Genomic DNA, 18,277 nt, shown 5'->3' with positions numbered 1-18,277 from the left:
ATCAACGATCTCTCCGACTCTCTGGAAAATCCTCTCTATCTCTTTGCTGATGACTCCACTCTCTGCCGCTCCATACCCCATCCCTCAGATTGGCAGTCTGCAGCCTCCTCACTCTCTGCAGACCTGGACAAAATCACAGACTGGTCAAACAAGTGGAACATGTCTTTCAATCCTGACAAATCTCACACCTCACTTTGTTTCTTGGAAAGGACCGACGAGACAACTCTCCAATCTACTTTCTCAACAATCCTCTTCAAGAAGTTCTGTCACTCAAGCTTTTGGGTCTCACTATCTGCCATGATCTTTCCTGGGAAAACCACATTTCCAAGCTGGCCTCCAAAGCCAGTTGCCGACCGGGCATCCTCCGTCATGCAAAGTCCTTCCTTGGCACACCTGAGCTCCTCACCACATACAAAGCTTTCATCCGCAGCTCAATAGAATACTGTTCTCCCCTCTGGGCCGGTGCTCCTGCCTCACACCTAGCTCGGCTTCACGCTGTTGAAAACCAAAGCTTTCTGAATCATTGGAATCTCCCGCGATGAAGCTACCTCCGAGGGCCTTTCACTCACTCATCGCAGGCAGGTTGGTGGTCTTTCTGTCTTCTACAAACTCCTCTCCGGCCTTACTCCCCCAGCTCTCTTTGTGCTCTGTCCCCTAAATATTCCTACAGGTCGCACAAAATCTGCCAGCAACCCTCTTATGGTTAAACTGCCAAAATCAAGACTCTCTATTCACCTTCACTCTTTCATTCCTCTTTTCTCCTGCCTCTGGGACAAACTCCCTCACTCTCTTCAATCCCACTCCTCCCTCCAGGTCTTTAAAACAGCTGTCCACCACCATCTCTTATCTTCCCCCATCCAAAACTTTGATCTTTTCTACCCCTGTTAATTCACCCCAGATCCACTTTTTTTTAAATACCGACTTTTTACTGGAATTCCTTGCAGTGGCCATGTGTTTTTTGTTTTTTTTTACCTCTCCCAACCCAACCCCTCCCCCACCCCCCCCCCCCCCCCCTCCCCTTACCATGCCCTCTCCCTCCCACTGATCTCCTGAGGTCCCTGCTCTCTATCTTGTTCTCCCGCTCCCTTTATCATATGTTTTATGCGTCAGTTTGTCTTTTTTGTGATCAATGTTGGCTCTTACATGAGCCTCGACCTTGTATGGCACCTTGCCGACTAATAAAGCACAACTCACAGATCTGTAACGCTCTGATAACCTCCAATCCTTTTTCACGTATGTAGTTATTGCACATGCTCATTTCAAAACATAAAAAGTGAATGTTTTAAACCCAGACTGCAGTTCACACCAAGGATGGAGTTAACCAGCTCACCGGCTGAGCCGTCCCACGAGTCCACAGCACTATCGAGGCTCATTGTCGTGAGGGACGGGAGCTCTGTTGACCTAAGAGGCTGTGAAGCCTGCCACCGTCTCTGCTCAGCAGGGGTGGCTCCACCAGCCGCAACACCTGTGATGTGACAATAATTGAAGTGAAATCCACACCAAGATGGAAAAGGGTTATTAGAGCACACTCCAAAATGTGTGTGATAGGTCGGTGTACTCACTCGGCGAATGTTTTCGGATTGTGAGTGAGACAGACTCTCCACCACTTTGCAACATGGCGTTCACTGCACTAGCACTCTGACCTTTGAGAGTCATCCCATTGATGCTTAGGATGCGATCTCCAACATGGATGGCTCCAGTGCTGTGGTGAAAGAGCACAAAAATTCAGCACCTGGAATTATTTTAAAATCATTACTTTTCTTTCATTTTACAAAATAAGTTACAAGAGAAGCATATTTATAAAAACATATCACTCTAACATCCTTCACTTCAGGGCTTCAATGAGGCAGGTGGTGCACCACTCACTATCTCATGTCATCTCCGATCCCTACCTGCATTCCTTTCTACCTCCCCTCCCCCTCCAGACGGAGGCCTCTCCTCAGTGAAAGACACAGGAAAGCCCGCTTGAAGTTTGCAAAAAAGCACCTGAAGGACTCTCAGACTGTGAGAAACAAGATTCTGTGGTCTGATGAAACCAGGATTGAACTGTTTGGCTTCCATCTGGCCACTCGGTCATAAAGCCCAGATCGGTGGAGTGTTGCAGTGATGGTTGTCCTTCTGAAAGTTTCTCCCATCTCCACACAGAATCTCTGGAGCTCAGCCAGTGACCATCGGGTTCTTGGTCACCTCTCTTACCAAGGCCCTTCTCCCCCGATTGCTCAGTTTGGCCGGGCGGCCAGCTCTAGGAAGAGTCCTGGTTGTTCCAAACTTCTTCCATTTAAGAATTATGGAGGCCACTGTGCTCTTGGGAACCTTCAATGCAGCGGAGATTTTTTTGTAGACTTCCCCTGATCTGTGCCTAGACACAATCCTGTCTCTGAGCTCTGCAGGCAGTTCCTTCGACCTCATGGCTTGGTTTTTGTTTTGATATGCATTGTCAGCTGTGCGACCTTATAGACAGGTGTGTGCCTTTCCAAATCATGTCCAATCAATTAAATTTACCACAGGTGGACTCCGATCAAGGTGTAGAAACATCTCAAAGATGATCAAGAGAAATCGGAGGCACCTGAGCTAAATTTCAAGTGTCATAGCAAAGGGTCTGAATACTTATGTAAATGTGATATTTCAGTTTTTTCTTTTTAATAAATTTGCAAAACTTTCTAAAATCCTGTTTTCTCTTTGTCATTATGGGGTATTGAGTGTAGATTGATGAGGGAAAAAATGAATTTAAACGATTTCAGCATAAGGCTGCAACATAACAAAATGTGAAAAAAGTGAAGGGGTCTGAATACTTTCTGAATGCACTAAGTGAAAGGCCCTCGGAGTTAGCTTAATCGCGGGAGATTGTACACCATAAAGCAATGCAGTGTGCATCCCATTCCACAACGGGAATGATGGTGCGGCCCTATCATGCTCTCAGCGGTCCAACTTTTTGAAGCTGTGCAACCCCATCCTTCCCTCTCCCCATCAAAAATCCTGTGTACGGGGCTGGGAATGATGAAGCTACCATACTCTACAGCATGATGGGAAACATTTAACCATATCTCACTGCGGGACCTACAAAGCCGGCTGTAGACTTCCAATTTTTACAATGAGCTGATGCCACAAAGGAGGCAATGCACAAAAATAAACAAACCCAAACTATGTCCACATTTGCTTACCGCTCTGCAAGACCACCCTTGGTTAGCGTTGAAACCAAAATTGGCTCAAATGAGCCCTTTGTTGCAGTTATATCGATTCCCAGTGGACCACCCGATCCATTAAGCTGTACGGTGTAGCTCACAGTCTCCGCATCTTCATCATCACAGTCTGAGGAAATACATCACACACCCATTGACATTAGTTATCATCAGAGTGTGTTCCACAATAGACTCGTATATTAGATAGGAATTCTCAGCCTTTATTTGTACAAAAAGTATAGGCTCATGGAACAGAAAGGTGACAGATGATAGAGGGCAATGCAAGGAGAGCAGAACTACACGTGGACACAGGGGGATGAACAAAAAGGAAAGCTAAACAGGAAGGAAACAGTAACCTGCAAATACATAAGGAGAGGTAATGGAGGGTTAATGAGGATAGATAAGATTATGGCTGTGGATGGAGGATGACCTAACATGGTGGTGCACTGCCAACTTGAAGCTCTCAAGGGAAGCGAAACTGAGCAGACTGAGGGGGGTTATACAAGCAGGAAAAGAGAAATAAATGAATGGAGTTGAGCAGAAAGCAAAGGATACCCAATCTGTGGCTGGCTTTGATATATGGTCTGACCAAGAAAGGTCACATGTAATGGTCAGGCCGCAGTTTGTGATGATGAACTTCTTCCAGTGGCCGATTGTGGAATTGGAAAGGTGGGTTCGTTTGACTGTCTTTCCAGAGACACAGGGCGAGAGAATGAGAGATTTACCAGGATTGAAAGACGTGCTCCAAATGATTGACCAGAATCGGATTATGCCCAGGTCAGCAATTGTTGCTACTGCCATCAGAGGGATGTGGACTTATGGAGTATAGTAGAAAGTAGAGTCATCTGCAAAGATTAAAATTGGATTTTCCAGAGTATCATGGGGGGGTTATTAATGTATATGAGGAACAGAGTGGATCCAAGACACCATTGCTTTGGGGCACTCCAGTCTCTAATGGGAGAGGGGACGAGAGGAAACCGTTAAGAGCCATGTGCTGACCACATGGAGGGAATTAGCAAGCCAGGAAAGAAGGTAACTTTTTATTCAGAAAGTTTGGAAATCAGTGCAGGGCACCAGACTGGTGGACACAGCTCAGACCTCTTGCTCGGAAATCAGGGTTTCCATTCATCAAGTTAAGCGATCAGCAACAGCATATCAAAAGTTGACTGGCTGAGACAGAATCCAAACTGATGGTCATTCTGAAACCAAATGAAAGCTAAATGGTCAACGGTTTTTGAAATATCGTGTACACAAAAGTACATGGACAAATGATCAGCCATGAACGGATCGGTCAGTCAGATGGGGCTCATTTTAATGTCCCCCGTCTCCCACATTGTCAAAAGGGTGGGGGCAACTACAATGGCACTCGGTAGACAACATACCTTCACCAGGCTGAACAGTTTACGTTTTGTATCCCACTGATAGCCCAGATCCGCAATCCGGACCTTAACCAAAATCTAATCGGCTTGTTCTTGTCACACACACCTAACCTGTCAATCAGGTTTCATACCAATTTGTCCACAACATTTCGAGTTGTCTTGCTCAGACAGATAAACACGCAAACAGGGGTGAAAACATAACCTCCAACCACCTTCGGTGGTGGAGGTAAAATGTGCAATCATTCATTACCAGCATTCTCTTCCGATTTGCAGATTTTGAGGCGAACAAAGCTGTCTGCTCGCTGCAAGGCACGAATGGCCCGCTCGACAGATGAAACTTCAAGTCGCTCTCCATCTATGGCAAGCAAACGATCACCAGGCGCCAGCGTTCCTGTCCTGAGGCACAGTTTAAGAGAAACTTCTTATAAAACATTTGCCTGAAATTTTTAAAATCAAGTTCATAATATGACCGAGACGAGTAATTATTACGATCATGTATTGTTTTCCTCAGTACAAGGAATTTCCGCTGAAACTTGATTTAAGATGAGACTACACCGGTGGCTGTCAACTGCGGATCGGATCTCCAACCTGGAAGCTACCTCTGACTATCCTACCTATAGTTACAAGTGCAAGTGTGCGCAGCGGAATATTCTTCTGGTTTGGAATAATCTGGCATTGCAGAGACTGCAAGGTACTTGTATTTATATTTTATATCATGCTAGCCATAGCCCAACCAAATATGGCAGCCCGTGGCCAGTATCAACTGTCATTACCAACCTTCGGAGATTTAGCAAAATACTTGGCACTTGATCGACTCAAATCAATATTATGGAGATACAAGCATGACTCTCACATCACCCTGCTTGAGATAAAGAACCACAGTCATCTTCCTAATGTCATTTGTGTCAGTGAAAGGTCTGAGGGCTCCTTGCCTTTGACTTTAGGTGTGAAAAAATAAAAATCAATGTTTTTGAATCAAAGCTCGTGTATTTATACTTCTTCCTGCCAGTGCGAAAGAAGTAAGAAAAGTGGCAATTGTGGCCAAGTCCGAGATCGTCGAATGCAGCATTCTGCTCTCATACCAGGAAATGTGGATATTATCAACCATTCAGGCTTTTGCACTTGATATTCTTCGCCTTACCTTCTCTACCGTCCTGTGTTTACTATGGCTCGTTCCTGTTTCATGGTTTAGTGATTTCTTTTGTGAAATTACAATCTTGTTGATAATCTGAGCTGGCAATGGTTCAATAGGTTGTTTACATGCATGGCTTGTATTCTCAGTTCCATTAAATTGGCCAAGAAAACTTAAGTACAAAAGCTCCAGATTACCTGTGAGCAACACTACCCTTCTTTACTCCGGTGATAATCGGTGCATCTCCAGGCTTCCTATTGGGTGGTGCTGAGAAACAGACAAAAAGACACGCACAAAAACTTATCATTCACCATTTCCCATTTCCCATCACAACAAACTATTCAAGCAAATTTGAAAAAACCCATCCTTCATCTCCTTAGCGTTCCAAACCGATTTTGGTACAAGATGATATTGGGGACGAACCAGCGATACTGACGCCAAGGTCCATTCCACGCTTGCTTGGAAGCTTCACATGAAAGGTCCCACTGCTTGGAATGACAGACTCTGCAAGAACACCAGAAATCCAAAAAACATTAAAAAGATTAATTAACCATTACACTTAACAGTATTAAATTTTAATCACAGAAAGGGATAGACATAGGAAGGGAGCACAAGCCTTGCCAAACATATCTACTAATTTTCATGGGACCAAATGAGATTCAAGTCAAAGCTCATGAAAGAAGACACAGCAGGGTCTTGTAAAAACGGATAAGGAAGTCACTGCCAAATATACATCTCTAACATGATCCTACAGTTATTATTATTATTACAGTTATTATTCCACCTCCCCATACTCATATATTCCTTATACACTTGGTCCTCGGATAACGTCATGGTTACGGTCAGGAGAACCACCACGTTAAGTGAAACGATGTTAATCGGATCTATTGATCTCATATGAAATAAATTGATCTTGATGACGTAATAGCAAGTTATGGGTAAATAATCAGGACGTTCTTTCAAGCCTTGGTATCAAATTATTAGACGTTATAACAAAACAACGTCACCCGGGGAGGTGTTAAGCAAGGACACCCTGTACTTTCATCCCCAAGATGCAGGCAAGTTGTTGCATTCATGAGCATGCCGTCTCATGAGTATGCCATGAGCATTGGAAGGGCCGTCATGCCAACTGTCCCATCTGTTAATACTGACTCAGATGTTAAAGATAACTTTCAATAAAAGTGTGCATCATGTGCCCGTACTCAGGCGAATTTCAATTCCTGCCACAATCGAAAGGGGCATCAGCCAATCAATGGCATAGTAGCACCTCAGTCATGATGCAACTGGTACACCAAATGTGCAACCAAATTCAACTCAAATAAGTGTTCACCAGGTAGGTAGATTCCCAATAGTATTTGCTTGATAAATTTCATTTTAAAATGTTATGAAACAATATGATCTCATAGCTTGTTAATTAACATTGAGATGTCATTGCACATGACAAAAAAGGATAAATTTCCCACCAGCCACGTCAAACTCCACGTCGAGTGTGACATGCCGGGAAAGACCCGCTGAGTGCAAGAGGTGCTGTGCATCCTCAAGTGTGCCGCCTTCGGTGTGAAGACCATTTACAGCCAGGAGTCGATCACCAATCTGCAACAGGCCACAGCTGGAGGGTTCGAGGGAAAGGGATACATTGGCATAGTGGTAGGACTGTTTTAGGTCCAATTACCTGATACACATTTTTCTTTCTGCTGTTTGCAAAATGATAAACAAAAGTCGCCACATACCGTTCCGCTTCACTTTTCGATTCAACACAAGTGATGATCGGTGGAGATGCAAGGGTTTCAGAGGGGAAAAGGCCTCCCTGGATTTGGATACCCAGACCACCAGAAAACCCACCCTGCAATTCTACAACCACGTTCTCAGTCCGCACCACTTGTCCACCTAATCCCAGAGAACTGGAGGCTGTGGATGCTGGGGATAGAGTGGGTGAGGGGGAGGTGGTATGTGTGTAAAGGAATGCAAGCTGCAATTGCAAACATGCAAAAAGTTGAAAGAAGATATTTCTGAAAAAAGACAGAAAAAGAAAATATAAATATATGGATGCAAACATGCACACTGCACAGTTCCAGAAAGTTATGCTCACTTGAGCTTGGAAAGGCCTTCTTTAGTCTATGACGGGGCAAGCTGCCATGGACACTCCCGGCACAGCCCCAGCGAGGCAGCGTGGTGCTACCAAGGGAGCTCAAGCTGTGAGCACGCAAAGCCGACGGAGAGAACGCCGCAGACACCAAGGCTGTATGCGAAAAACAATGCTAGAGAGCTGTATTTTGATAAGTATATGAAACTATTTAAAAATTGTGTACAGGACAAATACAAACCACGGTCTTTATGAATGAGGCCAGTTATTGAGCGTCGAGCTGGCAGGATTTCAAGGCGCAATGTGTCAGAAGCATTGGCCAAAAGCTGTGACGCCTCCTGCAAAGAGCACAGCTCTGTGGCAACACCGTCAATTGAAAGCACATGGTCACCCGTGTGTAAAGCACCACACCTGAATGTACATGATAGGGAAGAGAGAGAGAAAGGTGTCAAAAGGGGAAAGTGTGATGAAGTTTAGAGGAGGAGGGAGGGGAAAGAGATCATCTGAAACCAAAACACACAACTTCAATTTTATTACAATAAATAAAATTCCATCAAAAGAACTCCACAAAAAAATCTATACATCTAAACTGAAGGAAGAGTGAGTTTTTTGTTTGTGACATATTTGGTGGCCCTATTATACTCTGAGGTATTTGTTTGATGCTTCGTTGTCTAGATCCTGTATTGTTGTAACTAGGTCGATTTTTATGTTGTCCATTTTTTTTATTTACCCTGTATGAATGTGCACTTGGCACACGTATCTTGGCCAAATTCCATTTGAATGTCGGAGTACCATTTCACTAATTTCAGTTGGTCTGGAAAGTTTTCGTCGTTTGATGCAAAGCATTTCATATCATCCATGTACAGTAGGTGTACATGGATGATATATTTTGGTTACCTTTCCTGTCCCTTTGGATGTTCTCTTATTTGATGTCAGGGTGTATTAATGTCCTTGCTTATTAATGAGGTTGCTCAGTGGGTCCTGGGCCAGGCAAAATAGGAGGGGCAAAAGGTTATCACCGTGGAAGATCCCACAATGTATTTTCACTCCTGGTATTTCGATCTTTCCTTCTGAGTGCTGCAGTATCAATTTGGTATTCCATTGCTCCATTGCTTTATCGATCACAGTTTGATTATTTGGGGGTTGGTCTTGTACATTTGCATGCACTTTATCATTAATTAATATTGGACACTAGCGGAAGCTTTTTTGTAGTCCATCAATGCTGTGGCTAATTTGGTTCTTCTGGTTTTGCAGTTTTTGAGGATGGTCTTGAGGATGGTCTTGAGGTGAGGAGTCACCTCCTCACCTCAGTCCACTTCCCAGCAACTCCTCGACTTCCATTCTCCTTCATTCTTCGGCTTTGCTTTTATATCTTTTATTAGTTTACTATCTAGTGACCTATATGCTGTTGATGCAATCCTGGGGAATTTATACAATGGGACTGTCTCTAGTCTCATCACCAGTTTTGTTTTCCCCAGCTGCTTCATGGATAGTTTCCCCCTGACATTCCTCCGTGTGTGTGTGTTGTGGTGTGGTGTGGTGTGGTGTGGTGTGGTGTGGTGTGTGTGTGTGTGTGTGTGTGTGCAAATGATTGTTATCTCCATTTACGGATTTCAGGAGGTGGAACTGAGCCCTCCCAGGTCTCGAAGTATCCACCTTCGTGTGTGTACATACTGTATGTGCGTATGTGCGTGTTCATTCCGCCACCCACGCTACAGTATAATGCAGTTCACTCTGAAAGCACTGTCACTCTGCTAAACAACAACAACAAAAATACATCCGATTCTCCTTTGTAATAACTGCTCGATGGATTAAAGTGCAAAGTGTGGGCCCCACGGTGTCGTGCGGTGCCTCAATGTCATCTGGTCTGATATACTTCTTTCTTTCTTTTTACACGAGATTGCATTGTTTTACCTTTTTGTGTGATCTGCTTTCATTTAGGATGTTATTTCATTTCATAGTGAGCTTGGAACAATGTTATTTTCTCTATAAAAGCAAAGTAGACGTTGTTTGCTTGTGATGACACTCCTCTGAGTTCCCAAGGTTAATCAAACCAAAACTTTATAGGGTCACATTTTTTACAGCGAAACACTATAATATAATAGGTAGAGGTTTTAAACATTAATTTTCTCACAATTCATAACTTGTAAACACACGAGCCACCATCTGTCGCGGGGAAGGGGTGGGAGTCTGGAGAGGGGTTGGGGGGTGGGAGGAGGCAGGGGGAGTTGTGGGAGGGGAAGGGGTGGGAGGATGGGGGGAGCGAGGAGTGGGATGGGAGTCTGGAGAGAGGGGAAGGGATGTGTGGGAGTCTGGAGTGAGAGGGTAGGATGAGGTGAGAGGAGGAAAGAGAAGGGTGGGTTGGGAATCTGGAGGGAGTGGGAGGAGGGAGAGGAAGGGAGGAGTGGGATGGGAGTCTGGAGAGAGGGGAAGAGATGTGTGGGAGTCTGGAGGGAGAGGGTAGGATGAGGTGGGAGGAGGGACCCGGCGTTGCCCGGGAACACTGGATATCTTTGCTATATATACGAGGGCCAGTCAACAAGTAACCTTAAAATGGCGATATAAATTCGAGAATGTAATGTGTGCAGTTGTAGACTACATACGTTATATCTATGGGTAAGAGTCATGTTTTGCCTGTTTTAGATCTGGCAACATTGAGCGTATGCCATCAGTGGAGCAGTTCCAAGATGGCGGCTCCCTTAGAAGCAAGCACCAGGGAGGAGCAACATTCCGTCATCCGTTTCTTGGGAAGTGAGGGTGTGAATCCCAGTGAACTTCCATCACAGAATGAAGATGCAATATGGTGACGCATGATTATCACTGCAGCAGGTGTACGACTGGGACAGGAAGCTTAAAAGTGGAGTGTCCAGTGTGGCAGACGCTGTTCACTCGGGCTGACCTCACACAGTCGACACACTAGAAATGGTTGCATGAGTTGAGCGCATGCTAAGGGAAAACCGTTGCATTACACTGGATGAAGTGGTCTCCGAATTGAACATTAGCCATGGTTCAGCACACCATATCATTCACAACGTGCTGGGGTTCCGCAAAGTGTCTGCAAGGTGGGTGCCGAGACAACTCACACCCAAACTTAAAGAACGGCGAGTGGACGCATGTGAAGAACTTCTGCGACGTTATGAAACAGAAGGCGACGCTTTCTTACAGCGCATAGTGACTGGGGATGAAAGCTGGGTCCACTACTTTCTGCCAGAAATGAAGAGGGCAAGCAAAGATTGGCGCCATTCAACTTCACCGAAGCCCAAAAAATATCGCACGCAGCCGTCCGCTGGAAAAGTGATGCTGATGCTCTTCTGAGACAGCCAAGGCCCACTTGTAGAGCATTACATGCCCGGAAGGACCACAGTCACCAGTGCATCATACTGCGACCTCCTTAACAATCATCTGAAACCAGCAATCAAATCAAAACGTCGTGGACTACTCACTACCAGTGTTTTGCTGCAGCATGACAATGCTCGGCCCCATACTGCCCGCGCTACAGCTGCAACAATCAAGGACCTGCATTTTGAGTGTCTCCCTCATCCACCATACTCACCAGAACTGGCCCCTTCGGATTACCACATCTTTAGGCCACTCAAAGAGGCGCTTGGTGGAACCACTTTCCGATCCGACGAAGAGGTTCAAGAGGTGGTGCACGAATGGCTACACAAGCAGCCAAAATATTTTTTCCTAGAGGAATCCAGACCTTAGTAAAGCGCTGGAAAAATGCATTGAATGCAATGGAGATTATGTTGAAAAATAACACCGTTGTTACACACGTAAATGCAATAAACAAGTTGTGAAGAATATTTTAAGGTTACTTCTTGACTGCCCCTCGTGTGTGTGTGTGTATGTATGTATATATATATATATATATATATATATATATACATACATATATACATACATACTAGCAGAAGTACCCGGCATTGCCGGGCGGGGGAGGGGAGGGGGAAGGGGAGGGGGAAGGGGAGGGGGAGGGGAGGGGAACGGGGGAGAGCGAGCCCCTTGGTAAAGCGAGCGATTTTTTTTGTCATAGCGTCATAGCATCATAGCGTTCATAGTGTCATAGCGTTCATATCGTTCATAGCGTCATAGCGATTTTTTTTTTCATAGCGTCATATCGTTCATAGCGGTCATAGCTTCATAGCGTCATAGCGTCATATCGTTCATAGCGATTTTTTTTTTTCATAGCGTCATATCGTTCATAGCAGTCATAGCGTCATAGCGTCATGGCGTCATAGCGTCATATCGTTCATAGCGTTCATAGCGTCATCGCGTTCATAGCGTTTCATAGTGTCATAGCGATTTTTTTTTTCATAGCGTCATAGCGATTTTTTTTTTCATAGCATCATAGCGTTTCATAGCATCATAGCGTCATAGCGTTCATAGCGTTCATAGCGTCATCGCGTTCATAGCGTTTCATAGCGTCATAGCGATTTTTTTTTTCATAGCGTCATAGCGTCATCACGTGATCGCTCTGAGCGAATCAGCGCCCACCTGCTCTGATTCCGTTGATTCCGTGCGCTGAAATGCGCTGAGGTAAATATGAATAAAAAATATGGATCGTCAAATATTTTGAGTTCGGCCATGTTCGTCCCAGGCTCAATAGCCATGTCTATGCCAAATATCAAGCACGTAAGCCTCTCCGTTTAGGAGTCTATCGGTAACATTACACACACACACACACACACACACACACACACACACACACACACACACACACACACACACACACACTGTGTTTTATATATATATAGATTGCAGGAGGAGATGGTGGTCGACTCCAAGGGATCTGAGTGATATATAGTATTGTAGGAGGGGGTGGTGGTCGATTCCAAGGGATCTGGGTGATATTTAGTATTGTAGGAGGAGGTGGTGGTCGATTCCAAGGGATCTGAGTGATATATAGTATTGTAGGAGGGGGTGGTGGTCGATTCCAAGGGATCTGGGTGATATTTAGTATTGCAGGAGGAGGTGGTGGTCGATTCCAAGGGATCTGGGTGATATTTAGTATTGTAGGAGGGGGTGGTGGTCGATTCCAAGGGATCTGGGTGATATTTAGTATTGTAGGAGGGAGTGGTGGTCGATTCCAAGGGATCTGGGTGATATTTAGTATTGTAGGAGGGGGTGGTGGTCGATTGTGAGGGATCTGAGTGATATTTAGTATTGTAGGAGGGGGTGGTGGTCGACTCCAAGGGATCTGAGTGATATATAGTATTGTAGGAGGGGGTGGTGGTCGACTCCAAGGGATCTGAGTGATATATAGTATTGTAGGAGGGGGTGGTGGTCGATCCCAAGGGATCTGAGTGATATATAGTATTGTAGGAGGGGGTGGTGGTCGATTCCAAGGGATCTGGGTGATATTTAGTATTGCAGGAGGAGGTGGTGGTCGATTCCAAGGGATCTGGGTGATATTTAGTATTGTAGGAGGGGGTGGTGGTCGATTCCAAGGGATCTGGGTGATATTTAGTATTGCAGGAGGAGGTGGTGGTCGATTCCAAGGGATCTGAGTGATATTTAGTATTGCAGGAGGAGGTGGTGGTCGATTCCAAGGGATCTGAGTGATATATAGTATTGTAGGAGGAGGTGGTGGGCGATTCCAAGGGATCTGAGTGATATATAGTATTGTAGGAGGGGGTGGTGGTCGATTCCAAGGGATCTGGGTGATATTTAGTATTGCAGGAGGAGGTGGTGGTCGATTCCAAGGGATCTGAGTGATATATAGTATTGTAGGAGGAGGTGGTGGTCGATTCCAAGGGATCTGGGTGATATTTAGTATTGTAGGAGGGGGTGGTGGTCGATTCCAAGGGATCTGGGTGATATTTAGTATTGCAGGAGGAGGTGGTGGTCGATTCCAAGGGATCTGAGTGATATATAGTATTGTAGGAGGAGGTGGTGGTCGATTCCAAGGGATCTGAGTGATATATAGTATTGTAGGAGGAGGTGGTGGTCGATTCCAAGGGATCTGGGTGATATTTAGTATTGCAGGAGGAGGTGGTGGTCGATTCCAAGGGATCTGGGTGATATTTAGTATTGTAGGAGGGGGTGGTGGTCGATTCCAAGGGATCTGGGTGATATTTAGTATTGTAGGAGGGAGTGGTGGTCGATTCCAAGGGATCTGGGTGATATTTAGTATTGTAGGAGGGGGTGGTGGTCGATTGTGAGGGATCTGAGTGATATTTAGTATTGTAGGAGGGGGTGGTGGTCGATTGTGAGGGATCTGAGTGATATTTAGTATTGTAGGAGGAGGTGGTGGTGGTCGATTGTGAGGGATCTGAGTGATATTTAGTATTGCAGGAGGAGGAGGTGGTGGTCGATTCCAAGGGATCTGAGTGATATTTAGTATTGCAGGAGGAGGTGGTGGTGGTCGATTGTGAGGGATCTGAGTGATATTTAGTATTGCAGGAGGAGGAGGTGGTGGTCGATTCCAAGGGATCTGGGTGATATTTAGTATTGTAGGAGGAGGTGGTGGTCGATTCCAAGGGATCTGGGTGATATTTAGTATTGTAGGAGGGGGTGGTGGTCGATTGTGAGGGATCCGAGTGATATTTAGTATTGCAGGAGGAGGTGGTGGTGGTCGATTGTGAGGGATCTGAGTGATATATATAGATAGTCGCGCGGCAAGGACCATCACGTGATCGCTCTGAGCGATCGATTGCAACTCTGCGTCCTGTCGTGGGCGTGGCCAACGTGGCCTCATGCTCCCAGGTGATTGGCTAACTCGAGCTCGAGAGAGCCATAATGCGCTACGTTATGGCAAAAAATATGAATCTAAAGATGAAAGGGAAAAAACCTATGTGGTGTGAATGGCAATGTTCGTCACTTAAATGTGAAAAAAGGCAATTGCTTTTCGCTCTGAAATACGTGCGAACACGTAACTGAGTTAATGGCGGCAGGGAACATCACGTGATCGCTCTGAGCGAATCAGCGTGCTGCTCTGCGACCGGTCAGATTCCGGTCATAATATTTCGCGCTGAGATAAAAATATGGTAAAAGCATATTATGAAATAAATTTTTAGGTCAGCCATGTTCGTCCCAGGCTCAATGGCCATGTCTGTGCCAAATATCAAGTACGTGAGCCTCTCCGTTTAGGAGTCTATCGGTAACATTACATACACACACACACACACACACACACACACACACACACACACACACACACACACACACAAACTGTGTTTTATATATATAGATATTATAAATTTATATAAACTTATGGCAGTGTGTGTAATCACAGATTTCCCCATTCCAAATCTCACCTTTCAGCTACACTGGCTGGCCTAACACCTTCGATGATGATGGCAGGATGAGCAAAAGGCCCCGTAGGCCCCAACCCTAGTTGGATTCCCAAACCAGCACCAGGAGAACGGGACAGCTCCACGAGCAGAGGGCCAGATGCTTTCTGTACAGAGTCTGCATACACAAATCCGCCCCCCCACCCCCAAAAGAAAACAAAAAACAAGTACAGTTAAAAAAAAAAAATTATGCTATTCGTTTCTAAAAAGTGCAGGAATGTGCATTCCATAATGCTCCTCAAGACCACACACCCATAATGGAGACATCGTATTCCACGTGCAAGATGACCTCCTGACCGCACTGCTTGAGACGCGATATTGCTTCAGTTAGTGAAAGGCCTCGCAGCCACAGACCATCCACAGCAAGCAACCGGTCACCGGCACGAAGCGAGCCCTCACTGAACAGTCACATTCACAGAAAGATGAACAAGAGAGCCATAAGGTGGAGGGGTTGGGTTTTAAAAAGAAAAAAACAATCTTCAATCAGAATTCAAAAATACAAATCCATCCTAACAATATCATTTTAACCGCTCATGTGGTGGAAACAGCACTGAATTTGAGGAAGCGGTTGACCATCATTATAGTCAGGCAAACTATCGATAATCATGGGGAATTCTTCAACTTGCTGCTTTAAAACAATATTTTAATGACATTTTACTCTAGCAAAGCAGGAAATCGTTTAATACCAAAAATAATGAAATAAACTGTGCTTATTCCCAAAACACTATCAAAGTTATGGAACATTCGTGGGGAAACCTTAAAATAGGGAAAATAAATCGGAGACATCGATGGAGATTGTTGGATGAGGGTGCGTGATAAGATTGGCTTTCCTCCCATGATCTCAAGAAGTGTTATTTGCTGCACGGTTGGCAATCCTGCATTTGCTCTACAGATGTAGCCCCTTTTTAATGATATCTCAGATTGGCCTGTTTAGTTTGGTAATGTTTCGTGATGTAGCTCATGATGCTAGTCTGACAAATGAAACGAATATAAACATAAAAGGCACTAGGTAGAACGCATACCTCCGCCGTGCTGAACAGTTTACGTTTTGTATTCCACTGATAGGCCTATGATTATAATCTATTTGACTGTTGTTTTTGTCAATCCATAACTTCGTATCACTTGTTTTGACTTTATTCTTGTCACATACCCAACTAATATCCAGATCTTCACCAAAATTTAATCAATTCGTCCTTGTCACATCAGGCCACCAAGTTTCGTCCAAATCAATCCATAACTTTTTGAGATATCGTGCTATATATCGTTTTTAGCCCCATCCCTATAAAAAAATTCTCATATCCAGATCTGGGTCTTCACCAAAATCTCATGAATTCATCCATAATCACACACCAAACGTGCCCACCAAGTTTCGTCTGAATCTGTCCACAACATTTTGAGATATCCTGCTCACAGAAAAACAGACAGACAAACAGAGGTGGAAAAAACCTTTGGTGGTGGAGGTGAATATATGTATTCATTAATTAAGAAAGAAGTAATGAATCTCGGTTGAGATTTATTGAATGTCACGATTGAGCTTCTACATAAACCATATGCAGCATAAAGACATGAAGAGACAGTGTTCTTTTACAAGAACAAGAAGAAAAAGACATAAAATATCACAGCCCCCACCGTGGTTTTAGTAATTTTGCTGTACATAGTTAAAGGCAGTCTTTGGTCTGTTGACAAAACAAAATCTGCATATGTATACTCTCATGTCTTGTCTTTTTGCCAAGTCTGAAGAAAATTGGTCCATTCATGTCCGAGAAATGGATGTCCCATGTCCGAAAAAGTAACAAAATGGCCACCAGTCAGCCATCTTGGATATGATCCCAAAAAAACAATGACGTGCATATGTAACCCATCATTCTTTATCTGTGTGCCAAATTTGAACAAGATCGGTAAATACATGTCCGAGAAATGAAAGTCCGAGAAATGTCCGAGCAAGTTCAACGGGGGCTAATAATGACATGAGTAGACAATGGACAAATCAAGGTAGTAAATGGGTTCTCAACCTGGGGTCACCGCATCATGAGCTGTGGATTTAGATGGGAATGCTAATCAGGCAAACTCTTTTTTGCCATTCTGGGAATCAATGAAGAAAGTGGCTAGAAAGTTGAGGTACATTTACTGTTTTGGGATGAATATCGTTTATGACCAGTCCACAAGAAGCCTGGGTTTGAAGATTTGAACAGTCACCATGGTGTTTTGCATGCAGAGTGGTGCAGCAATGTGTGCGCCGTCCATTGGAAAAAAACGTCAAGCCAGAGGACCCGTCTCGTCTACCAGTATTGGTTGTTTGTGGACATTAAAGATCCCACGATGTCCTTCGGAAAGTCCAAGTGAGTTAGCGCCAGCAACCTCAACAAATTTCTAAATTCCTGCTGCATTAATTTGAATATCCTTCGGTGGAATGGCAATCTGTCCACGATTGGTGCTAGCCTCGAAACGTTTCTCGACTTGTCATGAGCACCTCAATGCTCTGTCATAACTATGGTGAGCCTTGAATTTTCATATAAATTTGCGATCGTTTCATTCTGGCCACAATGAAGAAAAATAGGATAAAAGAATGGCGAGGCCAAAGTTAAATAAAGGGTCATTAGGCCAACTTCTCATGCATGCGAGCAAGTACAACACAAATTTCACAATAAATAAATAATCCAAGGAAATATTGCAAGAAAAATGTTCCAAATAGACCAAACCCGATACGTTTGGGCTAAAAACTGAAAAAGCATTGATCTGTAATGAAGGCTGCAGGCCAACTCTGAACACGCCCTATATGTAAGGCCAAAAAGGGTTTATGATTGAAACAGTACCGGTCAGCTGGGCCTCCAGCCCTCACATGGGTTATCACAACTGGCCTGCACTTGTACCTCTCTTCATGGGCCCCACCTGTGCATGTAACAAAAAGAAAAGGGAAGCAATTTGCTCTATTATCTTTAAAATGTGAGCGCAAAAAACAAAGATTTGATACCATATTCAAAAACAAACATCCTTGTGATTCAAATTGTGTCCGTACACCCCAGAACCATTCTGGGAGGGGCAAGAGGGCACGCACAATAAGTTGTGAATGTTTCCATATCTGCAAGGTCATCCATCGCATGATGCTGCCGAAGCATCCCTCAACTAGATTAGGAAAATGGAATATGGCCAGGATACTGACACACAACTGCCAACTCTTTTCAAAAGGTACCATAGGACATCCACAAGTG

General features: G+C 44.5%; 1 protein-coding gene across 1 annotated transcript in view; it reads right to left on the bottom strand.

Annotated features, from left to right (window-relative positions):
- Nucleotides 1-18,277, bottom strand: part of LOC137425104 (glutamate receptor-interacting protein 1) — a 97,620-nt gene that overhangs the window by 39,418 nt on the left and 39,925 nt on the right. Inside the window, exons 6-18 of the mRNA XM_078775297.1 lie at nucleotides 17,882-17,957; nucleotides 15,321-15,466; nucleotides 15,033-15,186; nucleotides 8,015-8,184; nucleotides 7,780-7,929; nucleotides 7,421-7,607; nucleotides 7,154-7,299; nucleotides 6,114-6,194; nucleotides 5,888-5,957; nucleotides 4,809-4,954; nucleotides 3,162-3,309; nucleotides 1,563-1,702; nucleotides 1,331-1,465 (exon numbers count right to left, since the gene is read on the bottom strand). Coding sequence (XP_078631423.1) covers nucleotides 1,331-1,465; nucleotides 1,563-1,702; nucleotides 3,162-3,309; nucleotides 4,809-4,954; nucleotides 5,888-5,957; nucleotides 6,114-6,194; nucleotides 7,154-7,299; nucleotides 7,421-7,607; nucleotides 7,780-7,929; nucleotides 8,015-8,184; nucleotides 15,033-15,186; nucleotides 15,321-15,466; nucleotides 17,882-17,957 — 1,749 coding nt within the window. The remainder of the gene's footprint in view (nucleotides 1-1,330; nucleotides 1,466-1,562; nucleotides 1,703-3,161; nucleotides 3,310-4,808; nucleotides 4,955-5,887; nucleotides 5,958-6,113; nucleotides 6,195-7,153; nucleotides 7,300-7,420; nucleotides 7,608-7,779; nucleotides 7,930-8,014; nucleotides 8,185-15,032; nucleotides 15,187-15,320; nucleotides 15,467-17,881; nucleotides 17,958-18,277) is intronic.

The sequence above is a fragment of the Myxine glutinosa genome, chromosome 4 (genome assembly GCF_964187855.1).
Source record: "Myxine glutinosa chromosome 4, kmMyxGlut1.1, whole genome shotgun sequence".
NCBI classification, from domain to species: domain Eukaryota; kingdom Metazoa; phylum Chordata; class Myxini; order Myxiniformes; family Myxinidae; genus Myxine; species Myxine glutinosa.
The sequence above is the reverse complement of the archived record's forward strand: the minus strand, read 5'-3'. Positions and strand labels throughout refer to the sequence as shown.